General features: G+C 28.3%; 1 protein-coding gene across 1 annotated transcript in view; it reads left to right on the forward strand.

Moving 5' to 3' along the window:
* Positions 1-17,166, forward strand: part of LOC145193214 (polycystin family receptor for egg jelly-like) — a 43,508-nt gene extending 26,342 nt beyond the window's left edge. The window contains exons 19-33 of the mRNA XM_090071102.1: positions 117-869; positions 1,801-2,019; positions 2,571-2,691; positions 4,117-4,279; positions 4,458-4,824; positions 5,664-5,850; positions 9,612-9,832; positions 10,325-10,433; positions 10,742-11,067; positions 13,447-13,642; positions 13,864-14,502; positions 14,726-15,004; positions 15,253-15,522; positions 16,299-16,475; positions 16,626-17,166. Of these exons, the coding sequence (XP_089927228.1) occupies positions 117-869; positions 1,801-2,019; positions 2,571-2,691; positions 4,117-4,279; positions 4,458-4,824; positions 5,664-5,850; positions 9,612-9,832; positions 10,325-10,433; positions 10,742-11,067; positions 13,447-13,642; positions 13,864-14,502; positions 14,726-15,004; positions 15,253-15,522; positions 16,299-16,475; positions 16,626-16,843 (4,245 nt within the window). The 3' untranslated portion in view covers positions 16,844-17,166. The remainder of the gene's footprint in view (positions 1-116; positions 870-1,800; positions 2,020-2,570; positions 2,692-4,116; positions 4,280-4,457; positions 4,825-5,663; positions 5,851-9,611; positions 9,833-10,324; positions 10,434-10,741; positions 11,068-13,446; positions 13,643-13,863; positions 14,503-14,725; positions 15,005-15,252; positions 15,523-16,298; positions 16,476-16,625) is intronic.
* The last annotated feature ends 1,845 nt before the right edge of the window (positions 17,167-19,011 follow it).

Raw genomic sequence — 19,011 nt, forward strand, 5'->3', positions numbered from 1 at the left:
GAAATACTGTACTTTTAGTAAGTATAAACCATAATATATTATAAAGTGTAAGTTTCATATTGTAATTATATTTTGTAAAAAATGTTGTTTTTTTTCTTTGTTTTTTTGTCTTTTAGAATGTGAGAATGAAAGTTATGCCATACATATGGGACACTAATAGATCACAAAACATTCTCTCTGAATCTCAGAGCCTTTCATTTCAATCTCCAGATGGACGTCCAATAAAAGTAAAAGACAGCTTGCAACCAATTCATATTGCCATTAAGAATATTCCTGAAAAAATGAATGGGAAAAATATATCTTTGTCAATGCCTGAAGATATATATCAAGTTAGACTCCCAATAACATCAAAATGTAACATGCTCTTAAAGTTTGTGCATAGAAACGATCAGAAAAATTTAACAAACCTTATTGTTTATATTCAGTTTGGAAAAGTTGCTTCAAAAGATGATTACGACATCAAGCTCAACATTTCTGCTAAAGATGGTGTTATTATGACAAAGAATTATGGTTTCTTTAACTCTAGTTTAAAACAAAAGTCCAATCTAAATGTTGCTAATTCTGTTTTGCAAACAAGTGGAAACTTTTCTGAACTTTTACAAAGAAATCAAGATGCCCGTCTTCTTACAGATGGCACACTAGTACTATGGAATTTCCACAACTCCACCTATGCTTTCTCGAACAAGAGTGAACTGCATTTATCATTTTCGTATTTTGGACCAATGCCTGATAAAAAGTTAGATTCAAATCCGTATACTTTTGATGAGCCAGAGTATGCAGGAACATTTGACTATGAGATGAAGTCATTTTGCACAGAATGTAATTACTGGGATGAAGATACAAGCAAATGGATGTCTGATGGGTGTGAGGTATGTGCGGTTTGTTGCTTAGTTGGAGTTCTAAGTCTAGCTCGTCTGAGATTACTGCTAAGAGATCATAAATGTTGATCTTGTCTTGATCATAAATAGGTCTTGTTCTGTCTTTTTTACCATAATTGTTTTTCCCCAACATTTTATAAAATGGACATTTGCTTTGATGGATATAAATTTCGTTGTTGTTTAAAAGTGGTTCATACTTGCTGCATTTTTGCAGTGAAAAAAAAGTTGCAATTATAAATCTTTTCTTCCTTAAAAACTCTCCTTTCCAATTTTTAAGTTTAATTTACACTGAATTACGTAGAATGCTTCTATGTAATTCAGTTTTAATAATCTACATTGATTACATAGCAATTGGAATTATTTTTCCATATTCAATCCTATTTTGTTTTGAAGAAGATATAATAAACAAAAGTAATAGTTGTCATGAATTATGGTTCAAACCAAATATTTTGTTTTCCAAATTGCATTGGAAATCACAAGAAATGCAAATTACATGAGGTGCCCACACTTTATCCTGCTCACTAGATTTGAATCAAAAATAGTTATTTTTTTTTATTAAAAATTGAAATAATGTAGACACTATTTGAGGATTATTTGTGATGAGGAAAATACATAATTGGATATGTATTTTCCTTATCACAAATAATCCTCTTTATAAACTTTAACAACTATATCTGAAGAAAATGAAATAAATGGAAAATTCAATTGATAGCTTAGAAAACTAGATGTGCTACAAGTATAATTTTTGAAATCTTAAAAAAAATCTGTTTTTAGAAGTAGCATATAAAGTATGTAAGAGAAATTTTAAATTAAAAGCAAAAATGCTTTTGGAAAGTATTTGTTGTTAATCTTTACCTAAGTTATTTACAGTTATTTATAATGACAATTTATATTGTCATGATATTTATAAGCATTGTTTTAGCTCGATGTTCAGACCACAAGTTTTGCTGTGACAAAATGCAAATGCAATCATTTAACTGCTTTTGGTGGGTTTTTTGTTGCCCCAAATCCGCTTCCTACACCCTCTTTAGCTTTGTTAAAATCAGGATATGCTCTTCTTGTGACAGTTGCAATAATCATTCTGATGTGGATACTTGGATTAATAGTGGCCAGGAGAATAGATAAAAAAGATACTTCAAAGGTGAGCTAAAAGAATTTGTTTTCTCTTCTTTGTACTTCCTTAAGGCTTTAATACATTTTTACATGTTTGCATAAAGTGTTTTATTTAATGAATTTGGGCTTCCAACAAACAAAGACTGCAAAAAAAGTAACCAAATTTCTTTAATTTTCAATACTTACTGTACTAGTTGATTGTAGCACATCCTGTGTAGAATTCATTGTAGTTAGCTTGAGTTTGGAACAAAGTTAGTTTATACCAGTCTACGTTTGTTTGTTTGAGAAAAGTGATTTAATTTATGGTAAAAAATAATGCAGGCTTACTGATTTTTAAATCTACAACAAGTTGATTGTTTTTGTAGTTTTTCTATTTCTGTTTTGATTATTTATCTCTTTAAATACTAAAATCAAGTTTAGAATTTAATTGTTTACATTATAATCTCCTTACCACTCCTAATGCTATTGATTTATGGTTGAATTTAACCATCAAAAATCCTTAAAGCTCTTGAAAGTGCATTTATATATAGCAAGCGTACAGAAATAGTTAAATCAAATTATGTTATTTATAAAATTTAGATTGGTGTTTGCCCCCTTCTTGATAATCTAGCAGAAGATAGTTATTTGTACCAAATAACAGTAAATACTGGTAGTCAAAGAAATGCTGGCACAAAATCAAACATTTTCTTCACTATTGCTGGTAAGAAAAGTTTTATGTTTAAAATATATTTATACATAGGAGAAGTGGGTAAAATTCTGTTTAAAAAAAAACAAATTTTTTAGTTTTAAGTTCAAAGAACTAAACTGAAATCTTTTTAATGTAGTGTAGTGTAAACAATCTAATACAATGTAATATAAAAATATTTTTCTGTAAAAAAAAAAGGAAGGTGTAGTACGTCTAGGGTAAAAGATTTATTTTTTGCTGTATTTCTGTTCTTAGAAACTTTGAGCAATTGTAACTTTTGAGTCATGTGCTCTTTTTAAATGAAACCAAAATGTAAAGAAAAGAAAATATTACACGTTGCTATCCCATTTTAATTGCACCTTAACTGTCATAACAAAAAAATTAACTAACCAATATTTTTTTTGCAGTATGAAATCTGTTTTTTACAGTATAAAATCTGTTTTTTGCTGGAATAAAAAAGTTTTTTGTGGTATTTAAAAAAATGGCTATTATAAAATTCCTATGAGAAAAAGTCCAATAAATTTAAAAAGAAACATTAAGATTATGTATTTAGAAATTGCATTTTGTAAGAATGAATGATATTCTTAAAGTTTAATTTCTAAAAATATTCAAAATTTCACTAAAAGCATAAAGTACATATTGGTTAATGTTTTTAACTGGTATTCCAAACTTCCTTTTAGCAACAGGTTCAGATGATTCTTTTTCACTTTTTCCTTCTTCATTTGTTTGATCTGCTCTTGTATTATTCTTCCTTCTTAGGGAATTCTTTTCATTTTCTTTTATTTGTCCACTTTTTCATACATTTCAAATTTCAATCGTTCAAATTAAGTTTAAAAATTTTTGTTCAGAATGGTTTTATACACATTCTTACACATTTTGCGAGCAAAAATATTAAAATATCAATCTTTTATACACATTCTTACACGTTTTGCAAGCAAAAATATTAAAATATCGATCTTTTATCAAAATTTAAACAGTGAAAATAAAATTTGGCCACGCAGTTACAAATTCCTGGACTGGCAATCATCAACCAAAATACATAATGAAAAAAATGTTGCAAAAAGAAAAAAAAAAATGGTAAAAATGTCGTTAAAAAAGAATTGTTCTTATTAATGGCTTCAAATTAGTCTTTACTGTCAAATGACACAAGCATGTATACCAAGGTAGTCAAAACATGTCTATTAATCTAAATCATTTTTTCCAAAAAAAAAAGTGAATACCACATTTTTATCCACAAACAAACAAGTATGTTACCCTTGCTTGATAAATTTTTTAGTTGGTGTTAAGTTTAATATTGAATTCTAAAACATAGGTTATGGGCACTCCTGTAATATAAATAGTTTCTGTTTGTGCAAAAAACTCATTAAGACTCATATTTTACTCATTAGGGCTGCATTTTTCAAAAAATCATTTTAACATATTTCTTTTGAACATTAACAGGTGATCTAAATGACAGTGGAGTGAGACGTTTGAAAGATTCACAGAGAGAATGTTTTCAAAGATCAAGCTGTGATGTGTTTATAATGACTACAAATAGTTCACTTGGTGACCTAGATTTCATTCGGCTATGGCATGATAATAGTGGTGGAGGTTGGTACATAAGGTATAAGTACTTTCTGTAATAAGTTTTTAATCTGTGTATGTACTCTTTTCAAATGCTTTAATTCATTTCTTGTTCAAGATTGTCATTGATAACTTTGCAATCTGATGAAAATTTTCAGTCCAAATAAGTTTGTATAGTTTTTTTTTTTTTTTTGAATTTATTATTTTTTTCTAATCAGAAACATTGAGGTAATTGATTTACAAACTGAGAAACAGTTTCTTTTTATTGGTCATCGTTGGATTGCTGTAGATCGTGACTCTTGCTTGTTAGATTGTGTTATACCCGTTGCAGCACCTGAAGAAGTTTCAAATTTTAACTATCTTTTTACTACTAAAGCGCAGCGTGATCTTGCTGAGAATCATTTATGGTATTCAATCTTTGCTCGCCCACCTAGAAGTAATTTTACTAGATGCCAAAGGCTGTCTGTTGCAGTATCCTTGCTAATGACAGCTATGACAGCTAGCACAATGTTCTATCAACGTATTCCCCCAGGTGAACCATCAACTGAAAACAAGATTGCCAATTTTTCTTTCACATGGGGACAGGTTAGTGGAAAACTTAGTTAAAAGAAACTGTTTAAATTTTTAGTAAACTATTAAAAGGGGGTTATTCAAAATATGTATGAAGTATGGTTTTTGTACAGACTCATATTTTATTCAATGTATTGTATGACTCATAAATTATTGAAGTTTTATGTGTTGCTTTGTAGAAGGTTACATAAACATTTTCAAATTATTATTAGCTGTACTTAATGTGGCATTGAAAAAAAATTTTTATTTGTTCACAATTTGTTTCATGCAATCAACTGTACTTAAAATTTGATGATGTATTGATTTTGTATTATGCTTATTATGCTAATTTAGTGATGCTAGAAAAATGTTGTTTGGTATCTTTGACCACTACTTTCAATAAGATTTTTTTAAAATTATGTTGATAACTTTTGCCTTGATTTTTACTTCTTGCACAAAGTCTAAATTGAGTTTTTAAGTCTAAGATAATACCAAAAGCATTTTTAAAGCATTGTTTGTTCATTGCATGTTATAATATTGTTAAGTACTTAAACTGGGTCTGACAATAATGCATTCTCAAACTTTATAAAGTCTGCAGCATTATTTAAGATTATTAGGACATTCAAAAGATTGACTTGTTTTCCAGCTTTCTGTTTCATATTTGTAGCTGTAATTGTAGATTTTTTGCTGTTGTAAATAATTAAGTGCTTTTTATTTAAACATTAATCAGTTGTTTTGTATTTTCTATAATTTGCTACTATAATTAAAAAACGTGCTGAGAAAGTTCTTGATGATAGGAGAGAGGTTTATTTACCTCCTTTTTTTGGTGATGTGATAAGGAAAGTAAACTCTATATTTTACAATGTTATGTTCAGGTTTATGTGGCATTGATCAGTGCTTGCATCACCATACCTGTGAACTTGATACTTGTTGGGCTGTTCCGATCGATTAGACCATTCCAAATCCCAACAAAAAGCAAATCAGAAAGTATCTCCTCTGTGAACGAAAGTAAAGAAGTACAAAGAAGATCATCCTCTCCTGTACATTTACTTGAAAACAGTGGTAAGCAATCTTGCCTGCATTTTGTTTTGAGACCTTAAATAGATATAAACAGAAGAACTTGTATGTACTTAAAATATTAAACCACTTCTTGACATTAGTTTGTAATTTAATTTAACTGACAAAGCTGTTACTTTGCATTAATTTTTAAAAAAATTTTAAGTTTATTTGATATATTTATTTATGAGCAGATCCGAATCTTGCTTGCATTTTTTTTTGAGACCCTAAATAGATATAAACAGAATACACCTTTTAAAATTACAATTATTTTAGTTTTGTTGTTTATTTTTACTATTATTATATATTGTTATTATTATTATTATTATTATTATTATTATTATTATTATTATTATTATTATTATTATTATTATTATTATTATTATTATTATTATTATTATCATCATCATTATTATTATTATTATTATTATTATTATTATTATTATTATTATTATTATTATTATTATTATTATTATTATTATTATTACTATTATTATTATTATCATTATTATTATTATTATTATTATTATTATTATTATTATTATTATTATTATTATTATTATTATTATTATTATATTTGAAATATTGGACAATTTCTTAACATTAGTTTGTATTTTAATTTGAATAACAAAAATCTGAGAAATTTGATTGACAAAACTCTTACTTTACATATAATATTTTAATCATCGGAAAAAAAAAAAATTGTTAGATAAATTTTTTTATAAGTAGATCCAAATTTGGCTTTATAAATGTTGAAAGATGTCAGTAAAAACTGTTTTCAAACTGTTTTTTTTTTTGAAGAAAGCATCTTTTTATTGTGTAAAGTTTTTCATGTTATAAGATAAAAACTAAAAGAGATTTTTTTTTTTTTTTTGGGGGGGAAAAAACTTTTGGGAACAAATTTATAGTTTCTTTGTGAGAAAAATTCTCATATTAAAGAAAAGTCTCATACTAAAAAAAATGTAAAATATCATTATGAAATGTTATTAAACACGAAAATACAATAAATCGTTAAAAAAGCTTTGTTAAATCAAAATTATTGCAACAGAAAACATCAAAGCTAAAAATATAAGACCCCTATACTTTTTTGCAACATATACATCCCTTTTCATCAATTTAAGATTTGTTTATTGGAAATTTTGGTAGGAATTCTCCAAATGATATTTAGTTCTTGCTTCCATTAAAATAAGATTAAAAGGGACTGAAGTTTGTTTTTATTTGTTGTGAGCAAGAAAATCAAAATGCCAGCTCTTATGTTTATATTATGAGTCTTGTTTTACCCCCTGCATAGCTAATAAGGACTGAATTATCCCCTGCAAAGCTAAAGTGATTTAATAATAAAAATTTTTTATATTATTTTGAAAGAATTTAGGCTTGATGTTTAAAAGTGTCAAAAAAGAAACACACACACACACACACACACACACACACACACACACACACACACACACACACACACACACACACACACACACACACACAAAGCACAAAGCACAAAGCACAAAGCACAAAGCACAATTTAATCTGATTGGGTTAAAATCTGGTAATGATGCTGGTCAGTGCATTAAAATCATTTTCTTCCATCCAACCTTCCATCCAACCTTCCAATCCAAGCTTGGATGGGAATTGCCACCATTTGTTTCTATTAATCAGTATGTGTGCTGACAGAACTATGCAGTTCTCAGCATCTCTATGTAGGTGTGTTGGTTGATTTGATCTGTGTAGGTATTACCCAAACCTATTTTAATAAAATCAAAGCAGCCCAAAATGTCAACACGCCTACTCTCCTCCTTCCTTTCTATACTTTTTATGTTTAAATCTTTTAAATAGAACTTTGCTTTTCCTATTTATTTTCCTGTTTTATGATTTAAAGTTACTCTTGTCACTGAAAATGACATGCTTCCACTTTTTCATAGACCAAGCAATACTCTCGCCATCATTGTCTTTCATAAAAGCATTTTTCCTAAGTAAAAAATTTCTAAGTATATTTGAAGAAATATTTATGGCTTTTTGTTGGAGGTTTTGGTAAGTGCATAATAACTGAATCATGGATTGGTTCTTACTTGACTAAATTTATGATTGCATATTTTTTTTTTTTAGCTGAACACAATGAAATTCAGCACCCTTAAATATTAATTACTCAAAAACTCTCTTTTACATAACAAAGCTAACTAAATTATTTGTTTTTTAGATTTTTAACAGGATGCTTAGGTAGAAACCAAATATTTTTGCAAGTATTTTATTATCATCTCCTGGATCTAGATTTATTATCATCTCCTGGATCTTGATTTATTATTGTTGAAGCTGCTATCCACTTTCTCTTAAAATCTTCTTCATCTGAAGCTGATTTCTTACTTTTTAATAGGAATCCTTTTATAATTGACCAATAGTTTTTAACAATTCACTGCTCAGGACAATTTGTAAGATTTGCTTCCTTTGGTACTGATTTGATGCCATTTTGTTTATACCATTCTAGTGATTTTTTGGAGTAATGAATTCTATCCAAATCAGACCAAAATGCTGCTTGCCATGCTTTTTAATGAATGTCAAAAGATGTTTCTTTAAGAATTATTCCATATAAAAATGCAAGTTCGAAATCTTACAAATAATATATGGCACACTTTTAAAACCATAGGAGCAAATTGTTTGCCATGCAAAGAACTAGGGAGCAAATCTTTTATTTTGAATATACTTGAAATTTTTGGCAATATATTTACCTTTTGGCTGATAAATATATTGCTGACCTGGCAATTGTGAAAAATTTTTTTTTTCAATAGGTTTTATTGTCTTCAAGTTTTTCTCAGCTTAAAATTTTACATTGCTTTTTTGAAAGATTTAATTTTGAAAGATCAAAAAAATTGCTTTAATTTCTCCGTCAATGGTTCACTTTGGAGTTTTCTTTTTATGATATGCTTTATATTCTTGAGATAATAGATGTTTTTCCTATCAAAACTTGGCTGCATTTAAATTTTATCACAAGATCTCTCTGTAACTGACATGAATTTGTCTTTATGGAGCAAGTGATCGATTTTGCTTTATATTTATTTATAAATCTTTCTACTTTTCTTTTGATAGTCTTTCTATGTTGCAGCAAAATAAATCCAACTGAAGATTGTGCAACACTGGCTTTGAAATATCTTATGACAAATAACTTATGACTAAGAAAGATTTTAAATAACAATTTTGAAACCCTTTTCTAGATTCATTTACTCATTTTAACCCAATAATAATAATAACCAATATTTTACACCCAGCAATCAAACAACAATAAAGAATCTGAATTTCATTGTGAATTTCTAAATTTCATTCTGAATTTGATTGTGTTCAACCAATATTTCTGGCAAAATATTCTATTTTTTCACAATTTCTATTGCTAATCCTAGACCCCACCATTCATAACTTACACAGTCCAAAAAAAAGTATGCTGTAAAAATTTTTTAAACCAAATGCTGCTGAAACCATATCTGGGATCAGCTTTTTATATCACCTATAGTTATCTCAAAATATGACCTCAATTTTATTTTTAAATGGGGAAAGTCATTAAACATGTAAAAAATTTAAAAAAAAACCTAGCTGATACTGTATTTTCGTTTCACTACAGATTTAATTTAACATGCTTATACCATTTCAATACAAATAGTTTAATTTTTTTTTTTTCTGTTAATCCTGTCTTCGTCAAATATATGATTACATTGTGTGTGTGTGTGTTTATATATATATCCTCATTAGGTCTCAAAACAGCGTAAATCATTTAGTGTATTTTACAGATCTGGTTTCAAACCAAAATACAACATGCATTGTTATTGAACAACATGACCCATCAGCAAAAATCCGGAAAGAATTTTATCTGCCGCATTGGTGTTTGTACATAGCATGGGTTATTTGTATTGGAAATATATTTGGCTGCAGCTATATTGTTTTGTTATATGGGATGAGTTTTGGAAATGCTAAATCTTTAAATTGGTTATCTAGTGTAACTATTTGTTTGGTACATTTTACTTTATCTTATTTTTCTTTTCATGTTTTTTATATTACATCATAAGGATTATGATAGGTATTTATTATTCACTTTTTTTTTCTCTTTCAGCAGATGTGGTCACTTGTTCTATTTAGGAAATTTTAAATATTTAAATCAAATCATTATCTTAAGTGTGATCAAATCATTATCTTAAGTGTGATCAAATCATTATCTTAAGTGTGATCAAATCATTATCTTAAGTGTGATCAAATCATTATCTTAAGTGTGATCAAATCATTATCTTAAGTGTGATCAAATCATTATCTTAAGTGTGATCAAATCATTATCTTAAGTGTTTATGAGTCGATCCATTCTTTGTAAAAAAAAGATAACTATTTTGTTTTACCCTTCCACTCAACCCTTCTTCAAATCAAATTCTATATAAGTTTAAATATGGTAAACAGCTCCAAGATTTTTCTCTTGAAGGCATTTAATGTGTATAATAATCTACTTTCTGTTTAGGTAAAAGACATATTATTAATTCAACCGATGAAGATTTTCTTAGTAGCAATTTTTGTGGCTCTTATTGTAAAAAATGTTGAAGAAGAAAAAAGTGAAGTGGAGAAGCAAGGTTTAACTTAGATGATTAATTTTACAATGTTTACTTTATTTACATCCGTCCACCTCTTTTCACCTAAATTCACTCCAATCTTTTCACCTAATCATACCTTTAACCTATCTTTAGCAATACAGTCTAACAAGTAGAGCACTAAGACACAGAAGTTTAAAACCTAATTTTTTTAAATTTCTATAGTTCAAATTGGTGTTTTGCATTATTCCAATAGATGAACAGATCCTCTGTTGACAGCAGTATAAATATTCATTACAAAGCCTAATTTTTCTGTACTACCCCTTTGTGTTTTTTTTTTGACTTTAAAGGGAAAGTGTTGGCTCGTGATGAAACTTGGCTCCACAAACCAAAAAATGAACAAACAATTTTTGATAGAGTTGATATTGATGCACAACCACTTGATTCTACTTCATTGGCAGGAATGAGAGAGTTGAGGTTGAAAAAACTAAAGATGTATGCTATCACGCAAGAGCTTGCTTTATACACTTTTTACGCTTTTTTGGTGTTCTTCATTGGTTATATGACACGAGAAAATTTCACTTTCTTCCAAACTCGAAATGTAGAGGAACTTTTTAATCTGAGAATGAGGACTACTAAAACTAACCCTGCAAAAAGCTACAAAATTTTCAATAAGGTATCAAAAATAAAGCTAAATTATTATTTTTTTTCTTTTTTAAAATTAAAATTTTTAAAATTCAAATGCTTGTGTCATAAACACACTTACGTACAAAGTGTTTTATAAACAAACACTAGACTGTTGTTTTGAAGCATTTAAGAAATTTCTAAGAACATGGTACTTAAACGTAAGTGAAGCGTGTTAAAATAGATTAAAAAAAAAAACTTGTTTGTGGTCACACTCCCTATCTTACTTGCATTTCGAATAATCAGACTGCTCTTGATATTCAGTTTATTTACAAGTCAAATTTTGAAGTGATGTTTTTATTTCTTTTGGAAAAGTTTTTATATAACATTACTTTAAAATAACTGCCCCATTTTCAACATTCTTGATTTTCCATATCAGTTTCATTAAAGCTCCCTTCTAAACCTTAATTGGTGTTTAATATAGATCTATTATAAGTTACATATTTAGACATCATTGAGTGTTAAATTGGAATGCCTCAGAATGTTTTTTAAGTGTTATTACAAGAATTAGGTATCTTCTAAAGTTGGTCCATCTTCTCTTGCTTTAAAGCAAACATTAAAATGATTTCTTAACAAGGTCTTTTGTCTTTTGTATGTCATAAATCTATTGAGATTAATTTTCCAGTATACTTTTTTTGGAAAACACCCTTGTTGGTATTTTACACCAAAGAGTTTTAATTTTACAAGAAATGTTATTCATCTTATGTGTTAAAGTTTACAAGTTTTCTTTAGGTTTATTTTATGACATTTTTCAAAACCAACCAGTATTGTAAAAGAATCTAAAATTCACACTGACTTTCTTTTTACCAAAAATTAAATAATGTAAGCTTAATTATTTTCTTAATTTTTAGGCCGTTTTTTAGTGGCATCTAAAAATGGTATTAGACTGTAAACCAATTGTGATGATTATAAGTTGAAAAAAAGAAATACTTGTTTATATATTTACACATTAATACTGAGATATGTTTAATCTATTAATTAAGAAGAAATTTTAAAATATGTAATCCTTTTGGTTAAAAAAAAACAGCCATACTATGCTCCACCATCTAAACTGCTAATTCCCTGATATAATTTATAGTTTTACTCTACTTACATCAGTTTGTACATAGCAGCAATATAATATGCAACAAATTTCGCCAGAATTTCAGAATTTTTGTTTTAATATTTTTCAGTCTTTCACAATCTCAAGAGAAGGAAAACATTTTGTGACTAATGAAGTTTGAGAAATTTTTTAAACATCTTAAATAGGGAAATATAATTATCTTCTGGTAAGTTTTTGAAAACAGTAATTTGTATCAATGTTTGGTAAAAAGCATTCAAAAAGAAGCCAAACAACAGTTTTACAATAGATTTTGAGTTTTTAAAAAGTTTATTAAAAACCTGAAAAAGATGTGTCAGCCAAGTTGAACCGATAAGCTTTTATATATAGTTATTACTTTGAATATATTTTATAATTTGTTATTCATTGAGGTTTAATAAAGTGCCAATAAGTCGTTCTTTTTTTCCTGAGAGTCCTGAGTCATTCTCCTGAGTCATTCTCCTGAGATTTATCAGTTATAAGCTTTAGTTTGCGATTTTTCATGAAAAATCTTTATGTATAATTGGCTAAAAGCAAATACTAAGAGCTCGATTAAAAAATAAAACATGCAGGTATTTACCAATAATTTCTTTACACAAAACAATGTAAAACGATTTCTAATCATAACATTTAAGAATTACCTTAATTCTGAAATTTAGTTCACAATCTTTTTTTCTGATCTCCTCATGCGCTATGAATTAATTTTAATTAAATAATTAATTTGGCCCTTTAATATTCATTACTAAAGCAGGTTACCAAAAGGTTTTTTTAAGTCTTTTTAAAATTAGTCTGTAGTTTGAATCTTTTCACTCAATTAAGCCTCAAACAGCACTAGCTCCATAAGCCTGAACCAGTTCTAGCTATTCATCAACAATTTACAATTATCTAAAGAAATTTTTTAATTTTTTTTTTTTTTTTTTGCAATGACTTAATTTTCACCACCTAGAAATGAAAATAAATCACAGAGGCTGGATAATTTTAATTGTGATAATTTCTTTAACAATCATTGCTATCAGTTGCATTAAAATGTAAAAAAATATTTATCTCTGGTTGTAAATGGGGGCTGTATAATAAATTCAAGAATATTTAACTGTATTTTTGACTTTGATTAATCCCTGGTTTGCCATATTTATCATATGCATAAAATTTGGGCTTGATAGAACATAAATAGTTCTCAATATGCAAATTTTAAACAAATTCCTAACCCTATATAAAAAGATGTTGTTAATATGTGTGTATGTTTGTTATATGTATTCTGCTTTTTTTTATCTTTATTTTCCATATAATTTAAAGCTTCAATCTTCACAAGATTTCTGGCCTTGGATGGATAAGTTTTTTCTTCCTCAAGTTTACCCTGAACCCTGGTATAATTTGAGTGACTTCTACAGTAATACAGATAAGAAAGACTTCCCCGGAAAACTGTTTTTAAATGACCTTACTTCAAAAATTGTAAATGGAATAAGAATTAGACAAGTTCGTGTGCAACCACGTAAGCCTTGCATCATAAATTTTGTTAAGCATTAACCATGATTAACTATTTAAAAGCTATTTGTTAACTATTTATTTTTTATAAACATTAAATACTGTTATAGATTGTAGTAACTAAAGTAAAAATATCAATTTACTGTGTAATTTTTCTTAAAATTAAATAGATCTTTTTAATTTGATATACATTAAGCGTTATAGACTTTTTGTGTTCATTTACTATAGGCTCATGCATGAAAGCTGCGTCAGTTTCTGAGTTTTTCCAAATGGACTGTTTATCTTCATATAAAGTGACACTTGAAGAAACAAGAGATTTTGATTTTAATTGGACGATTCCAAAGAAGTATAGCTCACCCATCAATCCTTCAACAATGCCTTGGAGGTACCAAACCTGGCAGGAACTTGATGGGTATCCTTATGCAGCTGATTTAGAAACTTACTATGGTGGAGGCTATGTCATTGAAATATTCCCCAAATGGAAAAACCAGATGATACTGGAGCAAGCAAAGAAGTTCAGATGGATTGACAGGCAAACACGAGCTGTAATAATTGAGTTTGCCCTGTTTAATTCTGCCACTAATCATTTCAACATGGTCACCATGATCTTAGAGTTCCCTGCTTCTGGTGGAATTATACCTAACTTTTCTGTGATTACTTTCAAGATGTATACAACAACATCAGGAACAGAAATTGCTATGCTTGGTTCTCAGGTGTTGTTTATATTGATGATGCTAGTGTTTAGCATTCGAGAATGTCGCTTTTTATATCGGACTGGTTGGGTTTACTTTAAAGAGTTTTGGAACTTGGTTGAAGTTGCATTGATAGTGTTTTCAATAGTAGCTGTTGGTTTTTTCTTTTACAAAAGTGGGTATCAAATCATAGTTCACCTGTCTTGTTCTGTTTTTTCGTTTTCACATTTTCGGGTTTTTAGTTATTTGGTATTTTACTTATTATAGAATATATTAGAATGTTAATTTGAAGCTGGTCCTCAATTCTAAAGAGTTTTTGAGTTCTCTTATTTCATTTTTTTTTTTTTTAATTTTTTTTTATAAAGGCTTACAGTTCTAAGAAGTTTTTTTTTTCTAAGATGTTCTGGCCAAAGAGCTGTTAAAACGGCTGCCAACAAAGAAACCACAAGCATTTATCAACTTCCAGTTTGCATCGTACTGGGACTTAACGTACACATACATCGTGTCGCTGATTGTTTTCTTCGTGACTTTGAAGTTTATTAAACTTCTGCGTTTCAATCGTCGGGTTTCGATGTTATCCTCTACTCTAAAAGCAGCATGGTATCCTCTATCTATGTTTGGAATCGTCTTTTTCATCATTCTGTGCTCAATCGTGTTTTCTTCTAGTATTGTGTTTGGTAAGATTATGTGAGATATTATATTCAAATTTGTGTAACTAATTATTTCAATTACAAGTTTAATACAGAAGTATTTTAAAGTTTAAAGTATTGATGATTGGCGATGATGGCACTGAAAAAAAGCTTGCCATATTGCCTTTTTTTAACAAATTATTGAGAATATTATATCCTAAATATTTTAAAGACTGAATGTGATTTTAACATATTTGTTATGTAATAGTACAATAAATTAAGTATGAATGCTTTAGGTGTGTTGTTGGATGGGTATCAGAACTATTTCAAAACAATAGCTTCTATCATTTCATTATTATTGGGGAAGTTTAGTTACAGCCAATTTGAAAACACTAATGCTGTTCTCGGACCAATATTTTTCTTCGGGTTTAACATCATGGTGAATTGGATCATTATGAATATGTTCATTTCGATCTTGAACGATGTATTTGCTGTAGTTCGTGCCAACCTGGAGTTCCAGAACAATGACTACGAGATGGTTGATTTTATGATAGAGAATTTTAAAGGTTTTTTTTTTTTTAAATTGTTTTATGTTTGTTTTACATTCGAGTGTTTTTTTTTGCAGATTTTTATCCTGATTAGCCTGATGAATCATAGTTGATGATTGATAAATCTTTATTTTATTTTGCTCTTAAACAGTTATCAGCTGTTAAGTACATATTTTTTTTTTACATAAAAAAACTATTCACAGTGCAAAAAGTAACTTCAAGCAGGCGTTAGGTTGTCGCTGTTTTTATCCTTGTATTCTTACTGCAGTTTAGCATTCATAAATCACGAATTTTAATACGAACTTTTCTGAAGTTTTTGCGATTTCTTACCTATATGAAAACCTTACGACTTGTAATTTTATTTATATAACTTATAATTATATATACTTAATATTTAATTTTTAAATTATATTTGCTTACAATTGTTTAACAAATACTAAGTCAAAAACTTGACTTAGTATATCAAAATAGCTTCTTACAGACACTTATGTTTTGCATAATAAATTTAGTTTGGTCGGAGTGACCAACAAACATAAATTTTATAATGATGTGAAAGAAAAAGCTGGATGCCTACTTTTTTGAAACGAGAAGAGACTGTAACACTCCATAAATTTGTTTTCTAAAACTTCTATTTTCTTAACAGAACAAAAATGGTGAAATCTGCCTCCTTAGTTTCAAGTTTAGGTTTAAAATGACTTTTAATCCGTTTTATTTATTTTAATTCATGTTTATTATATTTATGTGGGTTTTTATGTTGATTTTAATGACGCAGTTCATCTATGATTGTATATTAGATTGGCTCGGATGGAGTTCTTCGAAACAAGTCGAACTTGAGTCGCCCGATCAAAAGCAAAATCTTTTTGAATCCATTATCAATGATCGCTCATCTCAAACCTCCTTAAAAGAGTCAATAAAGTTGAAGAATACGCAGCCGTTTCATGTGAATTTCTATGAGAAGGATCTAACTGATGGTAAAAAAAAAAAAAAATTAATTTTTAAAAATTGCAAACCCAATTCACTGTCCACTTTCTTGAAATCCGTTCTTTAAAAGTATATCTAAAAAAAGTGACATCCTGGAAAAGTTATGTTAAGAAAACTTTAAATAGGTTGTTTATTTTTAGGTGAAAATCAAACATTTTATGCAGTTGAATCGAAAGATACGTTGATCGACGAGAAATTTTCCAAATACGATTATATATTGAAAGAACAAGAACACAATACTGACATAAACGAAACGCTGGATAAGTTTATCAATTGCATGAACCTCCTCTATTTTGACGACGCAATTGTAGCTAATAAAATGAACGAAGTTGTAAAAATGGAAATCGGAAAGATGTGACGAGTTAAAATGAGTACAAGAAAACGTTTCTTGTTTTAATCGCATTTACATAATTCACAGATAAATCCCTGATTTCAATATCGAGCTAAAATCAGCGAAGATTTCCCGTATCGCTTAAGTTTTGTATTCCGGATTTTGCGTAACACTTTAATAATTAAAAAATCATCGTCATTTTTTTTTGCACGAAACAATGTTTGGAAATTAAACCTCTGCTCTTGACTTTTCCATTTGAAATGTTTGATAATAATATTTTACAATATTTTAAATTTTTGTTGAATTAAATATTTATGGAAAAAAAAAATTCTCAGCTAGTAACAATAAAATTAATCATAAAGTAGATATCAGTATTTAACGAATTACTGCAAAGTATTTAATACAAATAATATGACAGAAGGACTTTAAATCATTCATGTGCACCGATTGTCATTGGCGTTTCGTTTGTTTTAACATCGTTTTTTAAATACTTAAAAAGAAAAGTTCGAAGACATGTTTTTTCATTTTTTTCCCTCTTAAGTTACCGCCATTTTTGGATAAATGATAAGCGAAAAAGTTTTCAAAATCAAAATTTTATTTTTATCAAAGTACAATTTTCAAACTTATAAATTATATATCATTTATCAACAATAAAAACTTAGAAAAATAAATTATAATCATAAATACAATCTTACATACATACATACATACATACATACATACATACATACATACATACATACATACATACATACATACATACATACATACATACATACATACATACATACATACATGCATACATACATGCATACATACATGCATACATACATACATACATACACATACATGCATGCATACCGTGAGGGCGGGGTTTTTTTAATGAATGTTTTATATGTTGAAGCTCTTAAGATGAAGGGATTTAGCGAGGTTCGGTTTCTAGGGTTATGTGGAAGATAACTGGAGGTTAGGATTGAGGTTAAGGGTCTGGGGACAACTTGGTTAGGAAAGGGGAAGGTTTGGAGATTGTTTGGACAGGGCTGGGTAAAGGGTAAGGTTTGCGTTTACCGTCCTCAGCATATTCTATTATAAAATATAACTCAACAACCGTCCTATCAGTGTATAATGGTTAGCACTCTTTTATTCATAACGTTTGTAAAATGCAGATAATACTCTCTTACTCTACTTGCAGTGTTCAAAATTTTTTTTATCAATTATTTCTCTTCTTAATTTGAAACTGTCAAAATTTCTGGTTAATCTTCTTTAATCGATATTTCTTCTAACTTTATTTAATTCTTTACTTCTTCTGTTAATCAAAAATTTCTTTTTCACTTATTCACTCATAAAACTTCTTCTTTATCCAAACATTTTTCAATCACAAAATTCTTTCTCTATAAATTCTTCTTAACACTTTCTTAAAGAATTCTCTCTTATTTTTCTTTAAAACTCTGTCTTCTTCTCCTATCCTTCTATCCTGCTCCTACTCGTCGAATCTTTTTTTTTTTTTTTTTTTAGCTTTTTATAGTTTTTGGTTGTTTTCGGTTGTGATACCTAATCATCATTTATTTACTTGGCAGGTTGATGAGTCTTCGTATTTATGTCTTTTCCCAGTTGTTTTTAACTTTTATTCTTTTCGCTCTATCATTTATTTATATGGCAGGTCAATAAAACTCCGTGTGTACGTTTTTTCTCAGTTGTTTTTAACTTAATTCTTACATACCTACCTACCTATATAGCTAGGTAGGTATGTATGTATTTACATGATTTATGATTTATTAAAACTTCTTCACTCAAGAGTGCACAATAGCTAATTTTCTGGAGCAATTATATTGATTACTTTGCGTAGAATGACAACTTTGTTGGTACTTGAAGTTTCATACCGGCATGCTGGCAATCTTTAGCCGAATTGCGTAATAAAAAAACTGCTACAGAATAAAACGTTAAAGAAAAAAAACCCTGTTAAGAAACAAAGGAAGCACAATTCAACCCTTACTATCAACTTGTTTATATGTCTTAACCAATTCTTTTTTTTTTTTTTTATTTAAAAAATTACTGCCCTTTTACATACCAATTTCTTTTTTCTTTTTTTTTTTTTTTTTTTTTAAGTTTAAGTTGTATCTTCTTCAGGTTGATTGTTAAGGTCGACATTTCCTGATGACACTCCATTTAATTGGTGGTTTTCTGTTGTTTTTTTT

This window comes from Hydra viridissima, unplaced genomic scaffold, assembly GCF_058129835.1.
Source record: "Hydra viridissima isolate aposymbiotic clone 2 unplaced genomic scaffold, HvirCarnegie_v1 scaffold_14, whole genome shotgun sequence".
Taxonomy (NCBI): domain Eukaryota; kingdom Metazoa; phylum Cnidaria; class Hydrozoa; order Anthoathecata; family Hydridae; genus Hydra; species Hydra viridissima.